The 18,201-nt window shown below is 29.9% G+C and overlaps 2 protein-coding genes across 3 annotated transcripts in view; one reads left to right on the forward strand and one right to left on the reverse strand.

Moving 5' to 3' along the window:
* The window catches only part of LOC145249655 (sulfotransferase 1B1-like), a 57,418-nt gene extending 46,096 nt beyond the window's left edge, over positions 1–11,322 (forward strand). Inside the window, exons 4-5 of the mRNA XM_080111427.1 lie at positions 8,342–8,507; positions 10,813–11,322. Coding sequence (XP_079967553.1) covers positions 8,342–8,507; positions 10,813–10,925 — 279 coding nt within the window. The 3' untranslated portion in view covers positions 10,926–11,322. The remainder of the gene's footprint in view (positions 1–8,341; positions 8,508–10,812) is intronic.
* LOC145249653 (inter-alpha-trypsin inhibitor heavy chain H1-like) overlaps positions 1–18,201 on the reverse strand; it is a 362,855-nt gene that overhangs the window by 47,927 nt on the left and 296,727 nt on the right. Inside the window, exon 13 of one of the 2 annotated variants that reach the window (XM_080111426.1) lies at positions 17,012–17,114. In XM_080111426.1, the coding sequence (XP_079967552.1) occupies positions 17,026–17,114 (89 nt within the window). In that variant the 3' untranslated portion in view covers positions 17,012–17,025. Of the gene's footprint in view, positions 1–16,879; positions 17,115–18,201 lie in introns of those variants that run through there. The other variant, XM_080111425.1, reaches the window with a different exon arrangement.

An 18,201-nucleotide genomic window follows, 5' to 3' on the forward strand; every position in this document is an offset into this window, starting at 1 on the left:
TTCTTGAAAACTGTGATTTTCAGTTTAGCTCTGACCATTAAATGATCAGTACCACAGTCAGCACCACGCATTACTCTAACTTTGCAAAAATTTCCAAGATCACCACGTCTACACAGTATGTAATCAAGCAAATGGCCATGTTTAGATTGAGGATGGAACCAGGTCTCCTTGTTTTTCTGATGGGAAAAAGTGTTGGTGATAACAAGATTTAGTTCACTGCAGAGATGGAGAAGCAGCATACCATTTGAATTGACTCTACCAATGCCATATGGACCCAACAGAGACCAAGTTTCATGCATTGAAGTCACAAAGAACCACCAAACTCTCAGCACATGGCAAACCGGTGATAACAGATAAAACTCACCAGAAAACAATAACAAAAACAATATCCTTGCAGATTTTAAAATCCGTCAGACAGCCCATTAGTTCTTCTTGGCAGGGTTACTTCTAATGGAAGGTTAAGTTTATTAAAGTTTCCACTACTTTCTATGTACAACTTCTCCCATTTTTTATTTATTTATAAATCTATTAAAGATTTTCTGCAAAATAAAATCAAAATGACATTTACTTTCTCATAACTCGACCCAATTTTTACCTATCATTGTTGTTGGCATAGTAACATAACGATGATTAGGAAATTTGGTTCGTTTAATGTGATATATGGATCGAAAGTATTTTGCCATCTAGTCTCTAGCCTTGTCAGCTTTTTATGGATTAATTCAATTTTTAGGGTCTAATTATCTACTTTACAACAAAATTCAGTTGTAAAATCAACGTTTTTTAAACTTTAGTAATCAAGTAAAAATGAAATTTTTATTTGATTAAATAATTCGAAATAAGGAAAAGATTTTTGTTTTAATTTAATTTTTTTACTGTGTAGTAAATATATTTTTTACTGTGTAGTAAATATATTTTTTACTGTGTAGTAAATATAACTACGAAATAGGTAGAAAATACAAAACAAAGTCCATCATTATGAATTTAAAAAAATGCATGGTATTTATGCATCTATGTTACCGCACTGAAATCGTTGTTTAGAAAACCATTCTTAACATGGAGAGGGGACGGTGTTTTGTAACTATGTTTTACTTTCACCAAACAATTTAATTCAAGAGATTTTGAAGTATTTAAACTCTCAAATTCTATAAATCAGTCAGCGTCAGGCTTTTTTTTCATCTATAATAATGGGGAAACATGTTTACTTCGCCATTTCAAGGAGATTTAGAAGTATTTAAACTGTCAATTTTTTGCTTTGATTAAAGTTTAAAGTCAAGCATTATTGTTCACTTAGCTATCTGAAGATGCGAAACACGGAATCTTTGGCCTTGTTAATATTATATTAAGAAAAGGGGAAACTAATCAGAATTAATCAGACAATCAAAAAAGCAATGAGAGAAATTTTGATGTTTATTTAAATAAAAAATGGTACTCTTGCAGAGAAAGGACTGTGCTGAAATAATAACCTTATTTCGAAATCCATTTTTAACATGGTGAGGGAGTGTTTTTTGTTTGTTTGTTTTTTGGAACTAATCTGTAATTTCACCTAGTAATTTAATAAATAAAAAATATTGTAAAAATTGAATTTAGTGATAAAAAAACTTGCAGGGTTCTCTCTCTACGTAAAACACTTACCCAAAAATAAATAAATAATAAAAATTATACGTGTATAAAAAAGGAAAAATAAAATAGCACAATAACATACAAATGATTTTTTCTTCTAATTTAATTTTATTTACAAACAAATAATAATTTTAAATTTTAAAAAGAATCTATTACGTTTATTTAAAATTTACACAGTAGAATCCTCCAATAAAAAATGTAGTTTTTATGAATAAACGTTAATACGTACCTACAGATTTAACCTATTTGAACAGAAAGTTAAAACTGCCATGCTTTTTTTAGCTTTCATTGGTAAGCAAGATTTCTTGTATCCAATCAGGAGGTGGCTAGGGTTTTCATCATCCAATCAAGATGTGGCTAGGGTTTTCATCATCCAATCAGAATTTTGCTAGGTTTTACATTACCAGTAAAACCAAGTTTTTTGTTTTGTTGTTTTATTATTTGAATCAAATGTTTAATTGCCATTTGGAATATTCCACTTTCCTTTTAAGGGATGTCAATTGTATAACAAATGCTGACAGCCCACTCAGGAACGCTGATCATGCAGTGATAATGGTCGAAATCGCCCTAAACTCTAGACCCAAAACTGAAGAGCCAGTGCTCAAAACAACGAGATATTATGAAAAGCTGACTGGAAAGCAATCAGAGATCTTATCAGAGATGCCCCATGGGGAAATATTTTTTCTCTTCCTGCTGAACAGTGCACAAATGAGATGTTCCCATGCAAAAATTTTATAGCAAGCCCCACTCTCCCCAATGGTTTACTTGCGCAACTGCCATTGCTCAAAGGCAGCATGCATATCGCAGATTTAACCGACATAAGTTCAGGTCAAACAGACAGAAGTATATAGAAGCTAGAAGTAATGTTAAGAAAGAAATAGCGACAGCTAAGAGAGAATTTACTGAAACCACTAAAAAAACGCATCGAAGCACAAAAATTAGGAATGCATGACTTCTGGAAAATCTACAACATGGGCAATCAACAATTCCCCCACTAACCAACAATCACGAGGTTGTTTGCTCAGCAACAATGCTTGCCAGTCGGTTTGCCTCAAACTCTACACTGGACCCTTCCAACCATCCCCTGCCTGACTTTCCTTTGCAGACAGACGCTATGCTAGACGATCTAAAAATCACCCCTGCTCAGGTGCATGCTATCATAAAAAACCTTGACACTTCAAAAGCATGTGGACCCGATCTCATCCCAGCTGCGCTATTAAAAAAGTGCTCAGCCGAAGTAGCTCCAGTTCTCTCCAACAAATGCCTTAATGAATCATGCTTTCCGGGCTGTTGGAAAACTGCTTCTGTGGTACCAGTATTCAAGAATTCTAGCGAAAGAACTGACCCATCAAATTATCGCCCCATTAGCCTCCTCCCACTTTTCACCAAAATATTTGAGACCATAATTAACCATGCTCTAGTCTATCACCTTACAGATGCTAAACTTCTGACTGACAAACAATATAGATTTAGACAAGCCCGTTCCACAGCAGATATGCTCTGAACGTATATACCATTCACTGGACAAAGCGGGGGAGGGCAGAGCGGTAGCTCTAGATATATCTAAGGCTTTTGACAGGGCATGGCATGAGGGTCTCCTCAGGAAAATTAGATCATACGGTATCACTGGTAGAATACTTAACATAATTAAGTCCTTCTTAGATAAGAGAAAAATACAGATTGTTCTCGACGGTTGTACATCTAAACAATATGATATAAATGCGGGAGTGCCTCAGGGGTCTATCCTTGGACCTCTATTGTTCCTAATAATCATTAATGACCTCCCCGACAAAATTGCCTCTGAGATGGGTATATATGCTGATGACACCACACTCTATAACAGGCATGACAAGAAAACAAATGAACATATATCTAAAGAAATGGCAAAAACACTAGAGGATGACCTCGAATCTGTAGTGGAATGGGGACAAAAATGGATGGTCACATTCAATGCTGCTAAGACTAAACTGGTTTCCTTCAATAATTACAAGAAACCTTCTCTGCCACCAATAGCAATGGCCAGTGACTCTATCTGAGAGTACATCTTTCAAACTGCTTGGGCTAACGTTCACAGGAAACATGAGTTGGAACAATTACATTGAAAGCATTGCCAGGGCTGCTGCGAAGAAGGTAGGCTCTCTCTCTACCGTGCTAGAAAACTACTAACACTCGAAAGTCTCCTGTACCTCTATAGGCCACCATTCGCCCATGTATGGAGTATTGTTGTCACATTTGAGCTGGTACATCTGCTACTAGTCTCTCGCTCCTAGACAATGTTCAAAAGAGAGTTGCAAATCTGATAGGCCCTGAACTGGCATTTAAGCTTCAGCCTCTGTTCCATCGACGAAATGTTGCATCCGTCTGCCTGTTCTACAAGTATTTTAATGGTGAATGCTCTGGCGAACTGCAGACACTTGTGCCCCCATGACGTAGACACCCTCGACAAACCCGACAGGCAGCTAAATCCCACCCCCACACAGTAGAGATCCCTAGATGTAAAAGATCTTTCTACTCCAGTAGTTTTTTCCCCAGAACCACTAGACTCTGGAATTCCGCTCCAGGTCCCTGCTTCCCCAACTGTAATGACATGCAGAAATTCAAGTGTAACGTGAACCAACATCTTGCTGCCCAAATCCCAACAAAGTACCCCAGTAGTTGTTGCCCCTGATAGTAGCCTCCTACACCAAAGTGGCAATGTGCCTTGTTTGGGGTAAAAATGCAATAATAATAATAAAAAAAAAAGATGATAAAGCGTAATAAAGTTTGCAATGCTCGAAGCGATAAGCGTAATAATATATAGATTACTTGTGAGTTATTTGTTTTATTTCTTAGTTTTTAATTATGTAATTCTAAGTGACTTTAAAGAACACAAACTGCAGTTAATAAGAAATTGTGGACTATTACTATAAGAAGAATTTATGTACTATAACAAAAGCATATTGAAGTATTTTATTTAATGTCCTTTCAGAATATAACTGATTATGTAAGCTTATCTCCAAAACACATGTAAAGGTTTTTTTGTTTTTTTTTTATACTTCTACTGTATAGACAAAACTTCAGAACACCATGCGACCCCTGAGCAGGACAAAGATTTTTCACGGAGTCCTAACAAGATAATTTCTAAAATAAATATGAAAAACATTAATTTCAAATTTTAACAGTAACTAATGATATTGTTTACAACCATTTTTTGTTTTTGATTAATCAAAAATTGTTGCATTTTTTGCTAATTTATTTTTTTATTTACTTTTTCATGAACCATATTGAAATTTTTACACCTGTAGTTTCGGGTAACAAAAGATCAATAATTAAATCTCTATAGTCATTCAATTTTTTCATATAAAGCGTAGAATTGTGTATCGTAAATGTGGAGGAGTCAATGAAGGGCCGAGATAATGAAATTGTGTACGGTGATTTAAATTTTCATTATATATATATATATATATATATATATATATATAAAGCTGAACGTCTGTGTGTGCGTGTGTATGTGTGTGTGTGTGTGTGTGTGTGTGTTTGGTCATGAATAGCCTCCTATATGGTTGACTATTTTAAAAAACTGATTACATATAATGATAGAAGATGTATCGAGGATCAGGAATGGGTGTTTGATCTTGCAGAATGGTGGTTCATAAAAATTGTGGGGCCTCCAAAGTATGGAAATAAAAAATGAAAAAACAAAGTATGGAAATAAAAAATGAAAAAACAAAACGTTTACAAAGATTTTTGATCTAGATGTACATAAGAATACTTTGATAAGTATGTTTCAACTTAAATAGCGATGGTATAATAAAATTGTGGGGTCTGCGTTCGCGCCTGTACTCCATGGAAATATGGCACAAACTTTAACAAAGACTTTTCGCATCTATTTGCGTAAATATACTTTGATAATTATGTTTCAGTTTGAAGAAATATGGTATAATAAAATTATTGGGTGTTCGTTCGCGCCTGACCTCCATAGAATGTAAATATGCCACAAAGTTTAGCAAGGTTTTTTAAAAGGGGTAAGGTCCACAATAACACCTTAACTTTAATCTTAATTCACGTTAGCTTTTATTTATTTTTTTGAGTTGAATCATATTGTGTCGAATAAATTCACTTCATAAATTCACGTTCTTATTAAAGTGAAAGCCAAAAAAAAATTAGTCGGAACTTTAGAGAATTCTCGACACAAATTTTGCATAACTCTGTTTTTTTCCTTCTCCACTTGCACGTGGCATTCTTTCGAAAATAGATAAATAGATAAATAATAAAAAATAAGAACGTTACTTGTTATCGTGTCAAAAGAAGGAAAAATCCTGTTCACGTGTTTACGTGCCTTTTTAAAAACATTTACATAACCTTTTTATTTTTATTTATATATCTGTTTAAGTTTTTTTTGTCAGTGTACTAGAAGGAATTCAGTTGATTACAACCTTTTCTGCGTGTTCTTTACATTACAATAGTACAACCTTGAATCCGACGACGCAATACTACACTGTTTAATACTGTAAAACTGAAACAAAGCTGTTCTGTTTGAAAAAGGCGCCATTTTCTTCTTATTCATATTTATATCGATTCTTTGCTTTAAAAAACTAAAGTAATTACGTGTTTACTTTTTTAATATCCCATTTTGTTGTTTCGGATTATTTTACTGAAGTAAGTAAAGCTTCATTATTTTTCAAAACTGTTTTTGTTTCTTTGTTTTTCGATATTTCGTCGATATTATTTAGTTTATTTTGTTTAGCAGAAAAGCCAACAAACGACTACCCGAAAAAATAAATATACAGGAAATAAATGTTACCATAGTCAATAAAAGTTCAGTTCATGTTGAAATAGTTTTTAATGCTCTTTACTTGAAATAATTTCAGCGAATCGAAATTAAAACGAAATTTGAGGCGATAACTACTGAAATGAATTCTTATATAAACTACACATGCCATAATCGAATATTCCTCAAGCACAAAATAACAGAAAACATTAAAATATTTTTATAAATATTCCTTACGTTGATGGAACTCTCTTAAATTGTTAACACAGAATGCTCAGGCGCTCCTCCTTCAAATTGAAAACGGGGCTCTCCATTTCAAAGTCGCTGCCATTTTGATTTTTTTTAAAACCGGTTCGTGAATTAAAAATGTTTTTTTTTCCAAACTACTTAAAAATAGAAACCAATGAACTTTTCTGACATAAAGTAGCTTTTATTGACTATGGGAACATTTATTTTTTGTATATTTATATTATTATATATATAACATTTTCTCTTTGTAAGGAAACATCATTTTGTTGGTCACTCTTGGCTACGAATGGAAACAAAGTTGATATAAAAAGTATATTTTCGCGAAAATTATATTTACTTTCATCATATTTTGACTAGGGTAAAATTTTTGAGTATCAACACCTATCTCTTTACAACCCCCTCCTTTTCATAACCTATCATACTTTCATCAATCACAGTCCATTTTCTGTAGGCTGTTTTTGAACCCAGTCAACGACGGGTACTTCTGCTAGTATATATATATATATATAGAGAGAGAGAGAGAGAAAGAGAGAGAGAGAGAGAGAGAGAGAGAGAGAGCCGGCCTTAGGCATAGGCAAACTAGACTAGGCAACCGCCTAGGGCCTCCGATTGCATAGGAATCATAAGAAAAAATTATATACATTATGCATAAAACAAAATATAGGATTTTAAATATAGGCATGTGATATCAACGCATATTTATGTGTATACTTAGAGTATAGCTACAACCTTTCGTATAGTATTGACAATTTCGGTCACTGTTGCATTGGAGAATAGAAGTTTTTCCACGTTGAAATTAATAAAAAAAACTACATGAGGACAACGATGACACAAAAACGCCTGAATAATCTGGCAATGATATCAAACGAGACATCGACCAGTCTCTGAATTCGTCACAATTTATTCAAGACAGGAAAAGTTAATTTTTGTTAGGGATTTGACATCCGTACGAATATGTTTGTATGAATTTCTGTTATTTGTTGATTTAGTTATAAATACAGATAGCTTTTAATAGATTGCGTAATTTTATTTTTTAGGTATTTATTTCTTTATCTTTCTATTTCATTATACAGTAAAGTACACGTATAATATTATAAAGTACATGCAGTTTTCACCTGGCTGTGTATTCATTCTGGTTTATAGGCGAAGAGATTGACTGAAAACATAGATTTCATAACAATTTTCCCACATTATTTGGGAAAATCAGAAAGAAAAATGCAATCTAATATTCTTCTGATTAGACGTACGTATTCCTGCATCATCTACCTTTATGAATATTTTTTGTCTCAATATTTTAAACTTTTTAATAAATCGTTCATCAAGTCTATAGATAAAATTAAGTTTTCAGTTAAGACATTCCAGTTAGCCTCCTTGGGAGAGTTGTAACTAACCCCATGATCAACATCCTATGTCATCAAGCACCATGGTAAATACAAATAAGCAAATAATCTCATCGCAATTAATCAAGAAAAAATGAATCTATTGAACAAGAAAGGGATTTTCCTAAAGTTGTGCAAAATTTTAAATCCTTTCTGTCTTTTTGTGCAGTAAATATTTGGGAATGTTAACAATTTGTTCATTAATTTCTTTTGTGTTTGTTTAGATTTTAAAATCTAATTTAAAAGTTGCAACGCCACCACCGTTCCAAATAATCCTATTCTTCTCCTTACTTTCTTTGGTGTATTTGGAAACAAAATAACATTGTAATTCTTTGTCCTTAAGGATCTTCCAAGCTTGGTAGAAAAAATGGCAGTATTCCTGGAAGTGAGTAGTACACCGGAGTTATGTCAGAGCATCAGTGATTCGTGCAGCTTCCAAAAGATGAAGCAAGACAAACATAATCTAATACCTTGTGAATTAAGAGAGAACATGTCGTTCTACAGAAAAGGTAAGCAGAACATTTTTTTAAGATTGGTTAAGTTAAGTTCTTCAAATGCCTTAAGTCATATTCAATTTGTTCATTGATTAACATACAATGACAACGATATGGCGTTTGGAAGAAATGCTTATAATCTGATTTACGTTTATTTAGAATTATAAAAACAATGGTTATCGCACCTAATAGACACAAAATATATTTAAAAAAGTATACTTGTATTAAGAAACGATCTTGTATACACGCGCACGCGCGCACACACACACACACACACACACACACACACATATTTTGGGCCGTAAGGGTTTTTATGTTTTTAGATATTATTTTCATTGTCTATATGCCTATATTTCTTTTCATCTCTATTGTTTTATCCAATATACCATATTTTCATTATATTTTTGTCGCATCATCATACTTCTTAATTGATACTTTCCATCATTTTCTACACACCTTTACCTTTAAACACCTTCATGTATTCTTCTACAGTGTTAGACCTCCATGCTATTTTAATCACCCTATTGTTCTTCTATAGCATCAACATACCCTCAGTTTTAAAACTGGCATGCTATCACCGTACTTTACATTTTATTACATTTTTCATCCTTTAGGTTTTATATTTTATGTATCTTCCTTCTATTTTATTTTACACCCAACTGTAACCTAAGCTAGATGTTGCATCTCCATCTTTTCTCCTTCACGGTAATGCCCGACCGCACGTTGCTAAACCAACCCTGCAGAAGTTGAACGAATTGGAATATGCAACTCTGCCTCAACTGCCATACTCTTACTTACCGACTACAACATTTTCAACAACTTTCGACAACTTTTTGCGTGAGAAATGCTTAAAAAACATAAAAACGCCTTCAGAAATTTCAATGCCACCAGAACGCAAGATTTTTACGTTACTGGCATATAAATACACTTGTTTTGCATTTGCAAAAGTGTGTTGATTCTGATGGTGATTATTTCGATCAATAAATTTTTATTTGAGCCGAGACATGTTCATCTGAATTCTTAAGTTAGGAACTGCAAGAACTTTCTTGTCAACCTGATAAAAATATATGAAGAAATTTATATTTACAATATATATATATATATATATATATATATATATATATATATATATATATATATATATATATATATAATTTAATTGAGGAATTTTTGAAAACTTTGAAGTGTCGAACACAATGATAAAATCATTGTTTATTGCTTTTTTTTGTAAGTCCTATATTTCGCTAATACATAGCCTCATCAGGGTCGAGAGTCCGGTTCGTGAATTTCTTTTTCTTTTTCTTCATTTTGGTGTTAAGGCGAAGAGACGAGAATTTACGTGTTAGTCCGGTGGTTTCAAGTGTGTAGTGAGATTTAAAGTAAAAGATGGTCACACTTTTTGAAGACACTTTTTTTTTTTTATATATATTTTGACCAAAATAAAAATATATTATATTTTTCAAACTCTATTATTTCGCGACAAAAACTAGTAACAAAGAACTTGGGTTACCTCCCTTACACCTTGTTTTTGTAAATATTTGTCCCTATTTGTTTATCTGTCCAATAAATTCCCTACTCCTCTCTTAAACTCCATCATTATTTTTTATGTTGTGTGTCTACCCCTAGACATTTTTCGTTTGCACGTAACATCGATGTATTATTTCATTTTGTCTATTTCAATTCATGTATTTTTCTGTCCACTGAATATAATGTAATTATTCTATCTATTCCGTCAATTTCTCTTCATGCATTATTTTATTCATTTCAGGTCATCTATCATTCTGTCTATGACATGCCATGCATTATTTTATCCATTACAGATCACTTAATGTCCTGTCCATTTGGGGTCACATATTATTTTATCTAATTCAAGTCATGCGTTATTCTCTCTATTGCAGTTGATGTATTATTCTAATCAATACAGGTTACTATTTCTTCGCCCATCCGCTTATGTACACTTCTGTCCATTACAGGTCACATATTATTCTGTACATTTCGAATCATTCAATATTGTGTATTATTCTGCCTATTTCATGTCATTAGAATCGCGTTTTATTTTTCCCATTTTATGTAATGTGTTATTCTGTCCATATCTAACCATATATTATTCTGTCCATTCCAGGTCATGAATTATCCTCCCCATTTCAGGTTATGTATCATTAGATCAATAACAGATCACATGCTCCTCTGTCCATTTTAGGTCGTGTATTATTATTACAGTAAATATAAATCACCTATTTTACGCCAATTTCAGCTCATGTATTATTCTTTCCATTTCTAGTATTCATCTGTTCATCATGTATTATTTTCTTCATTTCAGGTCATGTAGGCGACTGGAAAAACTGGTTCACTGTTGCTCAGAATGAAGATTATGATAGAATATTCAAAGAAAAGATGAAAGATTGTGATTTGCCAGTCGAGTTCACAATCTAAGAACTGCAGGAAGTTGAATGTGCAAATAAAATCGTAGAAGGTTAAGAGAAATAATATTCGCGTTTAACATGGAAATAAATTCATCATTAATATAGTGAAGAATAACATTCAATCCAGAAAGTCACCAAATTATGTTTTTCTCTCTTTATATAATATTCAGCAAAATGCTTGCTTTTGCTAGATTTTCATGGAGTTTCTTAGTTATGTTTTAATAGTATTAGCACGTGTATTTGATAACAACTGGTTAACAAGAGAAGTGAAACAATCATAAAAATACAAGTTATAAACCAGTATTTGGGATTTTGTTTCCTAACAGTTATTATAGGGCCCAATATTTGACAGAATAGATAAAAACAAACACAAAAAGGAAATATTGCAATAAAAGAAGGAAAATAAAGATGGAAAAGCATTTAACCTAAATTGTAGAAAACTTAAGTAATTGTTGATTTGCTGAGGAACAAAATTAACATTGTTAGTAAAGAATAAAGAATATTTTTTACAGAAACACAATTGTTTATGGAAAGTGTAAAACTTTATCTATCTATCTATCTATCTATCTATCTATCTATCTATCTATATATATATATATATATATATATATAGTTATAGTTATTTACTATAATAATTATTTTATATATATATTTATATATATATGTATATATATATCAAAATAAATATATATAATTATTTACTATAATAATTATTTTTATATATATATATATACATATATATACATACATATATATATACATATATATATACATATATATATATATATATATATATATATATATATATATATATATATATATATATATATATATATATATATATACATGGAAGTTTTAAAGGCCAAAGCAATGAGGAAAGGACCGGGATCATTTGGCTTTTAAAACTTCCATATATTGCTTCAAGCTAACTACCATTTACTCTTACATACATATATATATATATATACATATATATATATATATGTATATATATGTGTGTATATATATATATATATATATATATATATATATATATGTATATATACCGCATATCTATGCGACTGCTTTTCATACTTGTCATTCTTTCCTCATTCTGTGCAAAGATGGTATTAATGTAAAAACAAAATTAGATTGTGACTAGCATGCTTTATTTTGTGCCATTAATCTATTTCTAATATAGAGTCTGGATTTAAGTATAATCAAAATAGGGGAAATAATTTCTTTTAAACTGTATACAAGAAACATCATTTAGAAACAATTTATATTAAAAATTAATGTTTCATAATAAAAATTTAGTAGTAACAAAAGCCTAAATAAAAAGACTGAAATGATGCATTAAATCTTGTAATCAGAACTTAAATGACATTTTTTGATAACCTGACTAGATATCTTTCATAACCTAGTTTTAACATTCAAGAAATTTTTAAATATATTTGTACACTTGCTTCTAAACACATAAGGCCGGGAATTAGACTAAAAATCAGTTAAAAGACGATGTTTCATTAGGTACCAGAAATCCAACTTTTTGATGGAGGCTTCCTAAAACTTTAAGAGTATAGAGCCTGAAGAATTTTATAATAGAAAATACAGATATTAGTGCAATTTCTCGTTCTGCCATCTTTACTGGAACTTGATATAATTTTGCCATGATTAATACATGATCATAGCAAAATTATATTAAGTTCCAATATTCAGTAATCGGACTTCATTTTATATGGTTGTGTCATTTTCAAAAAACAGTCGCTGTGTTGCGCTGATGATCGAGGAGGAAAAAACGATTATTTCATTATTCAGATTTACCTTTACAGCCGGAATTCATCTAATCGTTCCCTTTCTGAGGACGTTTATGCAAACATTTATAAAAAACAGTGAATATAACATTTTGAATAAGATGTGTTCAAAATTTATTTCTAACATAAAATGAATTTTTTCCTTTTTGCTCATTAAATTAATTTATTTTTATTAATTGTAATCCACCTTAACAATATTTATCACTAGTTATCTCTTATTTTGATAATTCCATGTATTAATAATCTGTTTTAATGAAATACACGCACATTATATAATGATATTATATTATTATTAACACACACATTATATATATATATATATATATATATATATATATATATATATATATATATATATATATATATTTAATCGACTATCAATAATACATTAGATCAACGAGCGAGATTTGTCATGCTTCTGTGTAACCAATGGCTAATCAAATTATTTTTCAGCAGTATCTTATTAAGTAAAGTCAGTGTTTCCTCTCCTTTATTATAAACTGCACAAAAATCAGATTATTCAGTGTTTTAATGCACATATTAATCTATTGTGGTAAAGTAATATTGAATCTTAAATATATTTCAATGAGTTTTTTATTTAATCCTAATTAGTATTTACTTGTAAAGGAAAGAGAAATCTTCACTTCGTATTTCTCATGTACTGTTACTCATTGTGTTGTCATTGAGATTAACATAGGAACAGTTCTGTATGCTCGCTGCTTCGTTATTATACTAACGCTCCTTAATTTTTATTGGTTAAGAACAGTGATGGAGAAAGTGAGAGAGTGCAACAGATATTTTAAAAATGAAGCATTCTGATCGAATAAAACTATTCATTGATGAACACATCTATTACCAAATATAAGAAATGAATTCTTTCTTTCTGTTATTTAATCCGTTTTGGAGACACTTTAAACCAATTTTCATACTTAAAACACTTAAGGAAGTGTTTTCTTACCTAATTCGGTAGGCAAAGATAGTGCTATAACGAGGGATATATATATATATATATATATATATATATATATATATATATATAAAGAGAGAGAGAGAGAGAGAGAGAGAGAGAGGGAGAGAGAGAGCTCTATATAGAGAGAAATAAGAGGGAGAGTAACTATTTAGGTTGTTCAAATTATCAACCTCCGTAATATGGCGACTGACTGATTAAGTCAGCGGGAAAATTAGGACATAGCGACACTGCCAAGAAACCAAAACAGGTGGCTACTGCTGTTTGGCTTAGAGTTCTTGCTCTATGTCTCTTTTTCTATTCCGTTCTCTTTTTCAACTTAATGTGAATGAACTATTTATCAAAAACGGAAGGCAAAAGAAGAGCAATAACCAATAAAAATGCTGCAAATACGATATACCACCGGTGAATCTCGAAAACTTGTTATAAATTGTTTACCAGTTGTTATGCGTATAGTATTCATGAGTGGAGTGGATTTATGAGAATAAAAGCTACTCCGCTTTTGGATTAAATACTAACATCGAATAGTAATATTTTTTTCACGCACACACCGACATTTTTCATATATGGTTGATGAAACAGAAATATTTACTTTGTAGTAAAATAAGTTATTAACCACGAATATGCGGAAGGAAACTGGATCTAATTATATATATATATATATATATATATATATATATATATATATATATATATATATATATATATACATATAACGCAGATTATATAATAGGAATAGAAATACTGACCAAAACACACAGAATACTGTCGCAAATTCATTAATTCTTACAATTAGCATTGCCATTATTTATGGAAACTGAAACTCGACCAAATATTATAATCTGTTTCAATATTTTCTTAGCGAACATTTCTTTTTCAATTATTTCTTACAAAGGCGTCTTTTTTTTACTTTTTTATATAAAAATTTTTGATGTTATTTTTATTGGAATGTTGCTTTCTGTCTTTAAGTGCTTTCAGAAAAATGTTAGGAAAAACTGATTTAAGTTTTCCTTTAGGATTTTTTACTCGGACTACAATTACGAAATTGATTTCATAAATCAAATTATGTCACCCAATTTGTTCCAAATGAAAAAAGAGATAGAAACAAACAAAAACAAACAAAAACAAACAAAAACCATTAAAAGCCGAAGTTTTATGCGACCAACTTTACAGAATTCATCCACAGACTGAATGCAAACGATGTTTACTTGAATTATTTTGTTTATTTCTTTCTGGTGATTGTTAAACATCAAATTCATATTTTCATACTTTAAGATATAAACTTTGAACATTCTTTTTCAATGGATATAATATTGTAAAGATATTTTAAAAAGTAAATTTACTTTCTTGAACAGATTGTTGTTTAACTAAAAAAAAATAAAAAAAAAGAACAAACAAAAACCACTAAAAGCCGAAATTTATGTGATCAACGTTACAGTATTAACATATGTGTGCCTATATGCAAGTGTGCGTGTGTAGATGTGTGAGTAAACCTGGCGTTACGCTAAAATAATGCAATGGAATTGTTATGTATGTGAAAATTTAAAATAAATTTACTCGTGATATTTTGCTTTTTCTTTTTTTCTTGTTGTTTATTATTTTTGTTCATTCTATGTTTACACAACTTTCTTCTTCATTACAAATTATTTCCAAATCGAGACATAACATGTTATTCATTATGTATAACACGGAATTTCCTTTTCCCTCACCTAACATGCAATTATTCCCAATCATCGAAAAACGTTATTTGTTGAAAATAAAAAAGTTTATAGGAACGCATTTACCATACAGATACGAAATGCATAAATTTTCTCTTTACTGGATTCATTTATATATATTTTAATTTTTCATATATAGTTTTTATATGTCAATTATTTTATATGTTTCACACACACACACACACACACACACACGCGCACACACACACACATGCATTCATTATATGTGTCACATATATATTTTATATGTTCATGCAACATATATATATATATTATATGTTTCAAATATATATTTTTTATGTGTGTCACGTGTGTATATTTTATATATTTTACACATATTTTTATGTGTCACATATATGTATTTTATATGTTTCACACATATATATAGGTGTCACATATATATATTTTATATGTGTCACGTACATGTTTAATATGTTTCACATATCCATATTTTATATGTTTCACACACACATATATATTATATGTTTCACATATATATATATATATATATATATATATATTTTATCTGTATCACATATATATATGTTTTATATGTTTCACATTTATATATTTTATATATTTTACCTATATATATATATATTATATGTTTCACATATATATATATTATATGTTTCACATATATGTATATTATATGTTTTACATATATATATATTTTATATGTTTCACACACACATATATTATTTGTTTCATATATATATATATATATTATGTTTGACATAGATGTTGTTTTGTTTTGGTTTTAGCGATATGTTTTGAATGAATTCAATTATTTACGAAAGTGCATTTTTACCTATATGCGAGTTGGGAATAATTTTCCCTTTAACTAATTTGGTACCCCCACATGGGGAGCGGTATATATAGTATTTTTTAAATGTAATTATCCACTGACACGTGTTTCGCCGTCTACGACTCATCAGAGGGCTGTATCTAGCGTTTACATATATATATATATTATACACATATATATTTTTTATGTGTCACATATATGTATTTAATATATATATGTGAAACATGTAAAATACATATATGTGGCACATAAAAATATGTGTAAAACATATAAAATATACACATGTGACACACATAAAATATATATTTTTGTTTTACGCACGCACACATATATAATATTTCAAATATTAGATGTTTCATATATATGTTTCAAATATCTATATATATTATGTTTCACACACATGCACACACATACACACACACTCACACATATATACACACACAAACGCACATATATATATATATATATATATATATATATATATATATATATATATATATACCAGCATGGGTACCCGACGTTGACCGGGTCGACATAAAGTTCCGTTTTGAACACACTTATTATACTAAGGATATTAATCATTTTCTTCGTGGGTAACGTCGAGACACCCCCCAAACACATAAACAAAAATTTCAAAAATAAAAGAACAAATACAAACATGCAAATGTAATCGCCCAAAAAAGGGAGTACGTGATACCCTCTCCACCAGGTGAGATTATAACAATAGTAAAAATCATTTATTTATGGCCGTCCAAAATGGCTACTCTTAAAAATATGCGAAGGGAATGCGGTATTATATCGGAGCACACTTACACATTTCCTTTATCCTATCTCCTCCCTCTTTGCCGTCGATGGCCGTTCAACAGTCGACCGAAGTAAAAGATTCCTAAGGAAATATACAACCGGCGATGAATAGCTGTAAAAAAATAAAATAAAATAAAGATACGTTTTCTTGAAAAAAAAAACTAAATTTTTTCTTGTACTTACATCTAACAATTTACGCTTTTCATACACATATATTTACGTATTTTCTTTGGAATACATATATATATATATATATGTATATATATATATATATAAATATATATATATACATATATATATATATATATACATATATATATAAATATATATATAAATATATATATACATATATATACATACACATATATATACACATATATATACATATATATATACATACATATACACATATATATATACATACACATATATATATATATATATATATATATATATGTAAAATTTCTGTGCCCCCCAAAAGTTGACTGAACCAAAAGTCTTTAAAAAAGTAAAACTTTTATCTTCTCTTGAAAGAAAAAAACAACTTTTTGTTGATAAATATTTTGAAAAAAAAAAAAATAAACAAAACAAAATATATAAAATAAAATAAATAAAAATATTTTCAGTCCTTTAAAGGTAGGTTTTTGTTATTTTTTATTATTTACATTCGTATTTTTTTCAGGTTTGTTTGTTTTTAAACCGATGATTGCCGGTCCCGCCCGATCCATGCTTTACAGGTCAAATTATGCAAGAATATTTAAAAATAAAGCAAAACATCTTTCTGTCTGCAGGAAATTATTTTTCCACGCTAGAAACGTCTTGCGATTACCAAATTATTTTATTTGGGAAGAGTTTTTTTTTATCTTTCGAACTTCGGAACATATAAAAAAGCTAATCAGGGAAAATAACGCTACTCGTTTCATAAAAAAAATCGATGTCAGAAGTAATTCCCCCAAAAAGTTAATTAAATATATGATCAATAAAAATCGTAAGTATCATCGTCAGAGCATTGACGATGATACTTACAATTTTTTAAAAGCGAACCATTATAAGGTAAATATATATATATATATATATATATGTATATATATATATATATGTATATATATATATATATATATATATATATATATATATATATATATCTTTGTAAATTTTCCTTAAAACATCTTCTTTTAACCTTAAATTAAAAGCCAATT

This window comes from Euprymna scolopes, chromosome 28, assembly GCF_053919585.1.
Source record: "Euprymna scolopes isolate OS-2025 chromosome 28, ASM5391958v1, whole genome shotgun sequence".
Taxonomy (NCBI): Eukaryota; Metazoa; Mollusca; class Cephalopoda; order Sepiida; family Sepiolidae; genus Euprymna; species Euprymna scolopes.